The sequence below is a fragment of the Patiria miniata genome, unplaced genomic scaffold (assembly GCF_015706575.1).
Source record: "Patiria miniata isolate m_02_andy unplaced genomic scaffold, ASM1570657v1 HiC_scaffold_7, whole genome shotgun sequence".
NCBI classification, from domain to species: Eukaryota; Metazoa; Echinodermata; class Asteroidea; order Valvatida; family Asterinidae; genus Patiria; species Patiria miniata.
In genome coordinates, this window is record NW_024037074.1 from 2,310,176 (window position 1) to 2,323,025 (window position 12,850).

General features: G+C 40.3%; 1 protein-coding gene across 3 annotated transcripts in view; it reads left to right on the forward strand.

The window, feature by feature from the left end:
- Positions 1–1,046: 1,046 nt before the first annotated feature.
- LOC119745753 (vacuolar protein sorting-associated protein 13D-like) overlaps positions 1,047–12,850 on the forward strand; it is a 94,821-nt gene continuing 83,017 nt past the window's right edge. For 2 of the 3 annotated variants that reach the window (XM_038222337.1, XM_038222338.1), the window contains exons 1-3: positions 1,047–1,156; positions 4,929–5,112; positions 6,002–6,079. In XM_038222337.1, the coding sequence (XP_038078265.1) occupies positions 5,016–5,112; positions 6,002–6,079 (175 nt within the window). In that variant the 5' untranslated portion in view covers positions 1,047–1,156; positions 4,929–5,015. Of the gene's footprint in view, positions 1,157–4,928; positions 5,113–6,001; positions 6,080–12,850 lie in introns of those variants that run through there. The other variant, XM_038222335.1, reaches the window with a different exon arrangement.

The window sequence follows — 12,850 nt, forward strand, 5'->3', positions numbered from 1 at the left end:
CCCAAACGAAATCCTGGTGCGCGCTGACGAGAATGTGTTCCTTATGCGCATTAGCAACCTAATGGGCAAATGTGTTAAGGTTATGAACAATAGGTGCCAGGAAGTGGATACGGGGATACGGGGTGGACTTTATTTTTAGTGGAGGAAAATATTTTTGAGAACGAATTAAGCATCCATTTCCACTGAACGAAGGCAGAGACAACCTGAGTTGAACTTGGGGAGCACGGGAAAAATGTCTTTACTTACAAACCCAGCCAGATGTTTGTCAGAAAATTATTTTCTTATTTTTCGGGGCATTTTCAAAGGGTTCACTTTGCACTTGAAAATAAAATCGGAAAATCACGCCAAAATATTTTTTTTCTTTTTACTTTTAACGGGTAAATAAACTCGCGATTTATGAACGGGAGTGTTTAGAACTTGATGAAATTGCACTTTCTGCGAAATTTCAGTTAAAACTTTTGCCCTAGCTAGGCGCTACAGGCGAAAAATAAAGGCAGTGTATAATATCCACTATCTAAAATAAAAGTGCGCCACGTTAGGGGCCGCGCCCGGCCACGTTAGGGTACATCAACAAAATGGGTATCACGTATCACTCAATTTTGTTTCTGATTTCCTGATTTTCGAAGGTTCCACCTCCACCTGTAGAACACATTTCATAACCACAGAGTTTTAAAATGTGTTGAACTTGAAGATTCAATTAATTTAAATCACCGTCCTTTTGGCCCGGCCGGGCCAAAAGGACGGTGATTTAAATTAATTGATTTCGTGCACGACCGGTGCCGACCCCCTGAGGGGACCGGGAATAGCGAAACAGGCAATCAGACATAAAACAGCCGTGAAACTGTAGATGCGAAGATAAAAGTTAATTTCTCTGTTGGACTCATGTAGTGGGTCGCATGTAGTTATTGTAAACATTTAAAATTTATAGAATTCATATTATAAAATTTGAATGGATTTGTGTGATTTTATTATTGAAAAAAAAAGGAATTTAGTTTAAAATAGAATTGTATTGCATCCCAAGAAGTTAATTATCTTGTACGAGCTTAAACATGGCGCCCACCTTCGGTTAAATGATGACACTCCGAGTCCGATCCATAGTTATTATTTAATCAAAATTAGTTATAGACAATTGACAAGAGGAACATTTCTTGTGAATGTGAGTTATAATCTTTGTCATGTTTGTTTAATATTGTATAAATTTTAGGGGATGCAGTTAAGCAGTAGGCCTATAGGATCTAATCAGGAAAAAATGTAGTCCGAAAATACCGAAAATTTGGGACTCTCAATACTGTGTATGACTATGAGAGTCCCAAAACTTAAGGTATCCATATTGTGCAAAAGTTTGTGCTGCATAATAAAACCAGTGTGAATCAAATGTGCAAGCTTCTTACTCGCTACAGTTTCTTCAATAATCCCTGAAACTTTTGCCTCGCAAAGTTGCTGTTGTGAGCATTGCCTCACCAAAAATTCAGCTTTTAATTCTAATTTTACAGAGAGTTATCAAAATCCAAACGTGAGACATCATGTTGATGTGTGCTGCAATGCATTGTGCAAAAAGACTCCTCGGCTACAACATTTTCATCGTGTAGATAAAACAGCGCCCTCTTGTTGATCAGAGTGAATTCAGAATGTTTCATTTTTTAACAGAGGGCGCTATGTTCTTTTGGCCATCGATTAAAAAACCAGTAAGCTGCAAGGCACTAAGTGCATCTACCCAGAATACCTTGTAAATCACATGCACGTCTCCAGATCGTGGAGAATGACATGGATGGTTTTTGAACTGCCAAAAACCTGCCTTAAAATTTGATTTAAGGTCTCAAATTTCGCAGGTGACATGCTTGCAACTATAGCATTTTGATGTACATGTATGTGTTGTGTGGGCATTAATTAGCCGAATGGTGAGTAAAAAAACGTCAGTAGTAATTTTGCACGTTTTCATGCACTCACGGTCCCAGTCTGGAAAAAATGTTGCAACATTCTTCATATTTCATAACGCTAGCCTGGGGGGGGGGGGGGGGGGGGGCTATCGTGCGGTGCCCCAAATTCGCGCTGCCCAATATTCGCGCAACCAACTTTTCCGGCTCGTATCTTTTTTTTACACAACACGGAACGACGTCAAATCACCGTTGATGATCCATCGTCACATCGCCTTTCTTCTCTATCATGTCTGTGCAGTAAATTGAAAGCTTTTCCGAGAAGTACATGTAATTTGAAAGGCAGTGGATATTTTGCCGGAGACGGCAGACCTTTAGTAAACGTCAGTTTGCCGGATATGCACTGAACATGCGCAGTTACTGTTTTTTTTTTTACTTAAATATTTTCCGGTGGCAAATTTTAGTCCGGCTCCATGCCAATATTATCGTTGTAACTTCGTATTCACAAGATGGAAATCAGACCATTTTATAATTCGGACTTTATTTCCCTTTTCCTCCTTGTACTCTGCAATAAAATGTTTGAGACATGTTGAAATAATAAAAGAAGAATATTCTTATTTATTTGGGGATGGGAAAACGCCTTAGAATTGTGGCTGGGTTCAGGATCGAACCCGGGTCATCTCGCTCACAAGAGCTGTTGCTTAAGCACTACACCAATTTTGGTGGGAATTTAATACATCTTATATTTCAGCCCTATCTTAAAGAGTACAGTGCCCTCTGTTGATATGGATTGCTACCGGCAAACCTTTAGTAAATGTTAGTTTGCCAGCATTACCTCCGGCAAAATATCCACTATCAATTTGAAACAAATCAAAGAGAGAGTAAAATATTGCCATACAGACTAGATACAAAACATAACATTATTGAATGGCCCAGAAAACTAATAAAAACATCACTACAAATTTCCAATCAGTGTCGCTGTCCAACCCCGAAACGTGAAAGACAACTTCGGTCGACTTTCACTAAACAACAGAGGGCATAATCAGAATTAAGGAGCACGAAAAACGACGTGGGCCTTATATCGCGTTATTATTTTACGATCTGTTTCACCGAGATGCAGATTTTGGTACCGAGTTGTTTGTTGGAAGGAATACGCTTTAAAATATATTTCTGTCGGAATAAGACCTAATCATCAAGTTTAAAGTACCCAAAAAGTAAGCCAATTCTTTTTTTTTTTTTTTATTGAAATGATGTGACTCATGCAACCATGTGTCGAGGCAGTGCCATGGGCCACGGTATGGTCAACCGGGTGCAGCGCACGCACCTGTGTAATAATTGATTGGTTGATCGCAGGTGTATAGAATGATCAATAAATGCCGTAAAACATTGTTTCAGAAGGGTGACTTTGTTATGGTTCTGATGTAGGGGTCATTTCAAATATATTTGTTTATATGTACTTATAAAAATAGCCACGGCATTCTGAAGTTATATTGCAAATGTTTCAATTTTTGGAGAATCTGTATAAATTTGTCAAATGTTATGTAATTAGCACATGGTTGATTTTCAGCAAAACAAAAAAATCTTGGAACTCTTTCCATGCATAGGATTTACAATGTAAGCTACATGTACTTAGATTTTCAACAAAAAAAACATATTGTAAGATTTGTGGATTTAATTTATTTACGTAAAATTTTCAATTATGATTTGATTTTAAATATTTTGCATGCAGTTGTTTTTACCAAAATCGAAAGAAATTCCTTTATTTCATATTTAAACAAACGTGTATGTAGTAACAATGTCAGATGGCAAACAAAAGTTACTTTATCAAACTAGAGACCAAATTTGTGCACATAAACTTATCCTTAATTCAACAAACATCGATCCACATTGTTTTCAGAAGTAGGACAGAATGGAGACTCCATAGGATGATGTTTTCCATTCATGGGCGAATTATGGGCACGAAAGTGGCTTTACTGTAAACCGAGATGTATATTGTGTTAAACAAATGCCAGATTGTTCAGTCCTAGCTTGGACTACAGAATCACACGCCTAGAAAAATCACACGCCTAGAAAAATCACACGTCTAGAAAATCACACGCCTAGAAAATTCAGGTGTGCCTTTTTCCACATGCCTGTGATTTTCAAATCAGAAGGACTGGTATTGATTGATACGCAGTTCAATGGTGAGTGACCGTGCACTCTCGCTCTCGGCCATTTACCCTGGATGAACCATGTTGACTGTCAGTGCCGTCAGGGTTCAACCTCAACTTTTTTTTCACTAGCCAGCCGGGCTACTGAAACAGACTCTTAACTAGCCCGCGGGCATTTTCACTAGCCTGCATGTTTTTCTTTTATAGAGTGTCTCATAAATAACAATGTGCCTACATGTAAAACGTGTATCCTGAGGCAATCTTGCCAGTGTTTTTAAAAACAAATCTAAAATAATGATAAATATTAGCCCTAAGCACTTCATCATATAAGACACAAATTGATACAGGTTTGCTCTCTGATTTTAATGATTTATTTCTTTGCCCAATAATTTCTGACTCGCCAGCTGGGCTACTTGAGGAATAGTTTGACTAGCCCGCCGCTGTTTTGACTTGCATTTGGCTAGCAGGCTACCACTTAGGCCAAAAAAAAAAATAAGTCGGTCTCTGGTCAGCGCGCGCGTCGATTTTAATCATGCGCGTCAATCTTTTTTTCCCCAAAATGTTCCGTGGTAGCTCCAACAGCGCCCTCTATTGCCGCACCTCCTCATTTTTTTTTTACTAAAGAGCACCAAGGAATGGAAAATTGCGCCAAGGCAAATGATCGAGAGCACCAAGGATAATTATGGAGGACACCAATGTACATGAGGACACCAAAAAAGCAAAATAGTACCCCACCTTGTCTGTACAATCCAAGCTTGAAGAAAAAAAAAAGCAAAAAAAAAAAAAAAGGCCGCGTCGCCGCATCAATTCCGGAACTTTGGTCTGACCAGGGACCGAATATTTTGGGTTTTTTTTGCCTAAAGTCGAATCCTGGTTCTATGGTATTTTCTTTTTCTGTTACCAGGTTTCTGGCTAGATTATTTGAGTCTGCGAAGTCTGGAAGTGTATCCCAGACAGAAATGAACTGAGTGAGCTGCTCCACACAGGCAACATGTTAGAAGGCCTTGCTGCCTGGGTGTTGAACACCTACGTCGGGGAGTATGTGGAAAATCTGAACACTGACCAACTGTCCATCGGACTACTCAGTGGTAAGTGCATTTGATTTGTGCAGTATGTAGGCTCCATGGTAATGTTGTGCATTGGGTCGGGTTGACCAGGTCAAACTGACCCAAAACATTAAAGGGAAAATACAACATTTGCAAACATCAAAAAATAAAACTACCAAATCATTTTGAAATACCTTGCTGGACTGTTAGTGAATGACAGTGTAAAGCATCCTGTAAAATCATGGCACCTGGTATACTGTCATTTTCAAGAAAAGTGGTATTTTTGTATCAATTTCCAACGCTGATCGGCCGATCAGCCTTGAAAAAAAAACTGGCTTTTTTTCAAATACTGGCCCCAGTTGACCATCGCACTTGTTTGCAATCGATTACACACCTATGAACGGGTACAAACAAGCTAGACTGGTTCCCTGACCTTACAATTCCCCAATATATGTAAACTGCTCTGTTTCTTCTTAAATGGAGTCAGGGAACCAGACTACAGGAAAATGATTGTTTTTCTTGGTTTTTATAGCATTTTCGAACACAAAACCTCAAAAAAGTCAGTGTAACTATATTTTCTACATATTTCCAACCCCCCAATTCCATCCATTTCTGAAAATTACAGCAAAAGCAAATGATGTATATTCCCTTTAAAGATATAAACCGAATCCAAACTGAACCCGATCTGAACTCCCCTTAATATCCGACGTACATGTTCATACGCATGTGGAATAATATTGTTACATTGTAAACAGTTCTGAGCGCTGTGAACTAGACACTGTCATTGGCAACGCAACATTGTGATTTGTTGTGGAGCATGGGGCACATTGTTATCATACAAGCTCGATATGTTGAACGCAAAGCGGCAACTTTCCTTTTTCTTGGAATTGATGAAAGTTAACTAAAATCTGGTTTTGTTTTTTGACAACAGGTGCTGTTGAGCTGGAAAATCTTCCTCTGAGAAAGGATGCCTTGAAGAACCTTGACCTTCCCATTGAAGTTAAAGCAGGTAAGGAGAATATTTTGATTCCTTAACCCTGTTATGCTCGACTTTAGCATTGTCCCAACGACAGGACAATGCTAAGTATAGTTTGGACTACCCCAAATAAAGTTGGGACAGTCCCAACTATATTTGGGCTGCCGCGTTAATTGGGCGTAACGACCCTAACCCTACTAGGCACTTCAACTAAGGTTGTAAATACAATTCATTGCGGACAATTTTTTTTTTAGTATACTATCATCTTTATTGTCTACAATATTCTCCAATTTGACATCATTGAGCTCTGGAAAACACTAATTATCAATTACGTGTGCAACCATCTTTTCATCATCCCAACATCTTTGTTTTAACTCAAAAGTGGCGCAAAATGGGTTTCTTGGCTCTGCCGTTATTCAAACATATCTTTGGATTTACAAAAGCAATCTCAATGAATCAAATGGTATTCTCAAGCTAAATCTATTACCTTGGAGATGGTGTAAACATCCGAAGAAAATTTTGGTTGTAAATTAGCAAAAATGGAGGAGTTCACATGCGCCAATTTTTTCAGGACGCCCTGTACATCTGTAGCAATATTTCTTAAACAATCATTGCCTACTACAGTAGCGATGCTGACTTTCAGGTGCCCGGATGTAGCGGTTTGCCGGGTGCACGCATGCGTCTGTGAAGGAGTCCTATAGGGCTCGTAAATTGACAGCCATTTCAGTAGGAGAAGTGCATTAACTGCGTATTTTATGCAATCTAGCACGCATTGCGCAGTGTAGAAAATGTTCCAAGTACGCGCACTTGTTGCTCGAAATGTGTTCGAAATACGACGCAGCTAATGACGGCCAAATTCAGTAGGAGAAGTGCAACTGCGTATTTTACGCAATCGAGTACTCATTGCACAGTGTTGAAAATGTTCCAAGTACGCGCACTTGTTGCTCGAAATGTGTTCGAAATACGACGTAGCTAATGACGGCCAAATTCAGTAGGAGAAGTGCAACTGCGTATTTTACGCAATCGAGCACTCATTGCGCAGTGTTGAAAATGTTCCAAGTACGTGCGCTTGTTGCTCGAAATGTGTTCGAAATATGACGCAGTTTATGCGCGTTATGCAAGTTGACGCTGAAAATGCCGATGCACGTGGATGGTCTGTAGGAAATGACGTCATTTGAACGAGACCTACATGTATATTGCTGAATCGAGTACCTTGCAATGTTAAAAGATGGTCCAAAGTGACCGCAACCATGACAACGGATCAACAACTGGTTTCTTGACGAGAGAGAGAAAATTTTCAAATTATACACGGTTGGCATATTTATCAGACTTCGTTTCATTTGCTATGAAAGGCAAAGCAAAAGGGAAATGGAACAAATCAAATGGTAATAAAAGGCATGGACATATGTAGGAGCCTTTGAAATTACCTTGGAACAAAACCTTTGTCAAGTTAACGATAGCTAGACCTACATGTACCAAATCAAAGGCGTAGCCGGGGGGGGGGGGGGGGGGGGGGGGGGGTGTTGCAGAGTGGCAGGATGCAATGGGGCTAGAAATTTTTAAAAACAAAATCAGGATGCTTATCCGCTCCGTTCACAAGTACCCCCTCAACGGCAAAGGAAGTACAGTTGGGGGTGACTGACCGACGCCATCTTGCATGACTGCAATTTCGCCGCGACGCGCGGCCGCACCACTGCGTGTACATAGTACAAATCCCCTGGTGTACGTGCTTCACACACAAGGAACGGTGCGCGTCAACCAGCAAAATGTCCCGCCCATGGGACGTCGTTGCTAGGTAAAAGGGCGCCCTCTTTCGTTAGTGCACGGAGCTCATAGGACGGCATAAAAAGGGGGGCGGTGCAGTGGCAGAATGAGGGTAGAGGTTTTAAAAAAGCAAAATAAGGATGTTGATAGAAGCACAACTAGGACAGCAAAAAAAGGGGGGTGCAGAGTGGCAACAATTGGCTAGAGATTTTAAAAGCAAAATCGTGACACTGATAGAAGTAAATTTGGGATGGCAAAAGGGACTATAAATGCAGAATCGGGAACTAGACAAAATTTCTATTATTGCAGTGGGCATAAGAAACCCTGGCTACGCGCCTGTACCAAATACATGTACACTGTGAAACTATTCTGCCTTAAATTGAAATGGTATCATTGGCAAGAAAACGACCAATTTAGTTATTATCAGAAAACGCGCAAGGACAATTTAAAGGGTAGATGCTACAGGTAGCAGCTATTTTGTTACTAAATCATCGGGCCTAAATATGCCTAAATATGCCTAAATGCACAAATCAACAAAAACAAATAAGACCTTACAAACATGTATGCATTTAAGGTACAATGTACAGCTACTTAAGGCTAAAATGCTGAAATACGCACTCAATATATACAAATGTACATTCTGTATTCCAATTGGGTGTGCACATCAAGATTTAATGATTTTCCTTTTTGTGAGAAACAGTTCACCGTATGCGTACAAATTCATAGAGGATATGAACAAAATTAAAGAATTTGTTTGTTTTTTATAGTAAGCACAAAGTATTTTAAAGGTTTTGGACAGCAAAGTGTTTTTGTATGCCCCATAACTTTACGTCGTCTTTTTGATTGCATGAAAAAAATTGCCGGAGGCGGATTCATGCACCAAGTCCTCCATAGACTTGTGTGCTGCATTACTGCTGTGTTTATCCGGAAGTACAAATCGTCAAATCTTGTCATGCACAAGTATGCGTAGTTGGACTACTAATTTGGCTTATTTAAATGAAACAAATAATGCTAAGTAAGATTTGAGGCTTTGTGTGCTATGGTGGAGATACTAATGAATGAAAGGTTTGCTGAAACACCATGTGCGAACAATTTCTCAACTAAGAGAATGGTTCTGAAAAGAACCAGAGGTATAAACTTGAAATAATGCTACGTGCTTATTAAAAAGGTGAATTTAACCTGAAATAATTCAAAGATTCAATGTGCATGGTGAATTCACAAGTGAAAACAGAGGAACACAACACTCATTAATTTTTTTTTTAAAGTATATGTACATTTAAAGTCTCTTTAACCCTAAATTCCTAGGCTTTTTGATAGGATGTAGCCTGAATCCTGCAAAATCCTTGAATTGGCCTCATGGAAAAATAGCATATTACATAGCCTAAATACTGCAAATTCCTCCATTATTTCTTGAATATGGTCCAAAGAGGGGTGACCACTGCCTGAATCCTGCAAAATGATATCCTTGAGCAGTTCGGAGGATTTGAAGCATAATCCAGGCTTATATTTATGCATGGCTGAACAAAACAGCACAAGGACCGGCCCATGTCCAAATTATGCCTAGGTTCATCCGCACTGCTCCTAGATATCACCGGCAGTTCTTCCTTTTAGTACAATGATTGCTGGAGGGTTTTGAAGGATTGAGGCAGCGGTCACCCCTGAAATGCGAGAAATAACAGATGATTTTGGAGGATTGAAGCTGTACATACAGTTTTTACATGGTGGTACAGGATGAGTAAAAAATAAGCGGAACCCAAACCCAAAAAATTATGTCATATTTAAAAAAAATATGTAGCACCAAAAATGTTAATGACTGGAAAGCCCATTTCATATTTAAAGGTACTTTTAGATGAAAAAAATTACTGGAATTGTTCAATCCCTTCAGAACATATCACCATTTAAACACAATGACCCTAAAACCTGTCTCGTCCAAAAAAAATGCGATTTCAAGAATCGTCGTTGCAATTGTCTTCAAACATCACCAGCGATAAAATCGCGGTTTAAACGTTAAAAATATTCAACAGAAACCCTTTCAACATGTTCATGATGTTGAAAGCCCGTCCTTAAAAAAAAGTAGATTTTATAAATCATATTGTTTGCCTAACCAGATATTGTGTACTACAGTTGGTGACAGTTATTGAAACAAGTATTCTCTGTCATTTTCTTTGTTTGTTCCAAACAGTCACAACACACAATGAATTGCCTTTTTTGTTGTTGGACGAGACAGGTTTTAGAGTCATTGTGTTTTAATGGTGATATTCTTTAAACAGATTTAGCAATGATATCAGTAATTTTTTTCATATAAAAGTACCGTAGCTTATGAAATTAGCTTTCCAGTCATCATTATTTTTGGTGCTACATATTTTTTTAAATATGAAATATATGTTATGGGGTTTGGGTTCCGCTTTTTGGACTCACCCTGTAGTTGGAGGATTTTGAAGGAATTAGGATTGATCCCAGCCAAAAAGCTGAAGGCGGTTCGGGTTTAAAGCCAAACCCACTGTGCATGAAGGCAACAAGATACATTGTATGCACCTTTCCAAATTCCAGCGCCACTCTAAATGTTCCAACTGCACCCACCATACGCATTAATTATGTACATGTTCCTATGTCAGATTTCTGTCAGACATTTGTTGTGCCACCACGGTTGTGTTTGGTAAAATTTGTATTGCCAACGTTTCATTTTCTAACAAAATTCCCGGTCCCGATCCAAGTCTTTCTTTTTAGCTCACAGGATTTCCCTCATTTTCATTTCGCACGCTTTGAGGGATCCAAACTCCCCTAGCCAGCTGGTCCACTGCAAACCAAATCCAGCGCCAACGTTTTCTTGATAATAGTACTCGCTATTTAGGTGAGAACCATGGCACACACTGAACCACCAAGCCCCCTTATAAGTTGCCGCACAGTTCATACCGTCGAGATGACGTAGTGGGGAATTATTCTGGTCCTTTGTTGTGAAGGCCATTCCGTTGTGGAATAGCAGTGAATCGCCGGCTGGGCTGGCAGAATCGTACGCGCCGAAACTGAAGACGTACTGCTCTCCTGAAATCTGAAACTGTCCGTATTCGACCCAAGAAGTGTTGCCATGCCAGTCCGCCATGTCTATTCGCAGAGTCCACTGCCCGGATGTAGTCAGGACACGCAGGTACTCATTCCCCTGCCAGAACTCACCAGACATATTGCCAAAGCCGGATTGGTACTCGGCCCAGGTACGGTAGAAGTCGACAGTGCCGTCTTGCCGTCGTTGAAAGAGGATCCAGCCTCCTCCACTTGTGGTCATATCGCAGTAGACTTCTAAACTCTGATTCAGTCCAGTTGGGTGAATGGCGTAGATGCCGCTGGTCTTATAACCAGCTCGGAGCAACATCAGGCAACTTTTTTCGTACGGCACTGAGTAGGAGGGGGTGTCGGCGCTCTCGTCGTAGTACAGACTCATCTCGGTTGTGACCAAACCACCCTGTCCGTTGACGCGTGTGCTGTTGTTCAACTGGCAGGTTTTGGTGTTTGTGTTGTAGTTGAAGGATGTGCACTTGGTGTTCATGGAGCAATCTCGGCCACAGATGATAGGAGAACGGACGGTTACCGACTGAATTACGTGATTCTCTAAGGCTTGATTATCAGCCTTGTACCAAGTCACAGGGAAACTCCCGAATTTCCTAGGCTCGCCAATGTGTACAGTTACAGTCAGAGCCAGAGCTACAATGGCACAAAGACTCAAAGCTCCCATATTGATGCATCCAATCGCAAAAAGCCTCAATTCCAAAAAAAAACAGTTGTCCTGTGCACATGTGCCGTTTCACAAAATCTCTAGTACAAGTACCGGGAAATGGCTTCAGCAAGTGACTGTCTTATCTTAAGACTGTTGGGCACGTCTTGCTCCTACATGTACAAATGTTTGCCTAGCCCTACAGTAGATGAAGTTGGCTGATGGTAGCCAATAGTTGCACACTTCATCTTGACCGTTCTTTCCTAACTGGTAAATGGCTTCAGCAAGTGACTTTCTTATCTTAAGACTGTTGGGCAGTTCTTGCTCCTACAAATGATTGCCTAGCCCTAGATGAAGTTGGCTGATGATAGCCAATAGTTGCACGCTTCGTCTTGACCGTTCTTTCCTTCTGCAAAATCTGCATTGTGCAGTCTTCGTGACCTTTGCTTTCATCCTCAATTTGGCAGTAATGAAGTGAAGAAAGCATCCTTTTCAATCAACGTTCTACAAATCAATATTTTCAAGTGAGCCATGAAATGTATTGAATTGAGCGACGGGCTTGGTTGTGGGTCACGAGTTGGTCTGACGTTACCTTGACCTCCACAAAAAAAAGTGAAAACAAAGGTTAATGACAAGAACACACTCTGGATCAATAATGAGCAAGAAAGTGGATGGCACACTTCATTGACTTCCAATCATTGCCATTGATAGGTGAAGCGGGAGTGACCGAGAACCACTCAAATGGAAAATAATTCCTGGCTCTCAATTTTTGGCAGCAGTAGTAACTGCTGCCTAACTACCAGTAATTAAATAGTATACAAATATTGAATGCTTCGAGTGGTGTAGTAAAACTAGCCTCCCGAGGTGATCCATGGACATTCTATTTTCCCGAGGCGAAGCCGAGGGAAAATAGAATGATCCATGGATCACCGAGGGAGGCTAGTTTTACTTCACCACGAGATAAAGCATTCAATATTTGTTTTATAACACTTTACCCACAGATTCTGCTTGATTTTAATATTTTAAATTATTTAAATCTGAACACAGCTGAAATAAACTTCAATTTCAATACAAAATTGGTGGAAAATGTATTTCTCTCTTAAAAACTACCCCTTCACGAAATGTTTGAACCCAAGTCTGCGGCGCGCTCTCTTTGGAATAATACGCGCAACGCGCACACCAGCATTCATTTGCACACAAATACCGCGCCGTGGAAATAGTACTTTGGTTGCTAATGGTATAGTACTTTGGTTGCTATGCGCATAGTACTTTTGGCCGTGCACAGAACGATAGCAAAATTAGAAAGTAACATGTGACTCGCTCTCGGCCAATCA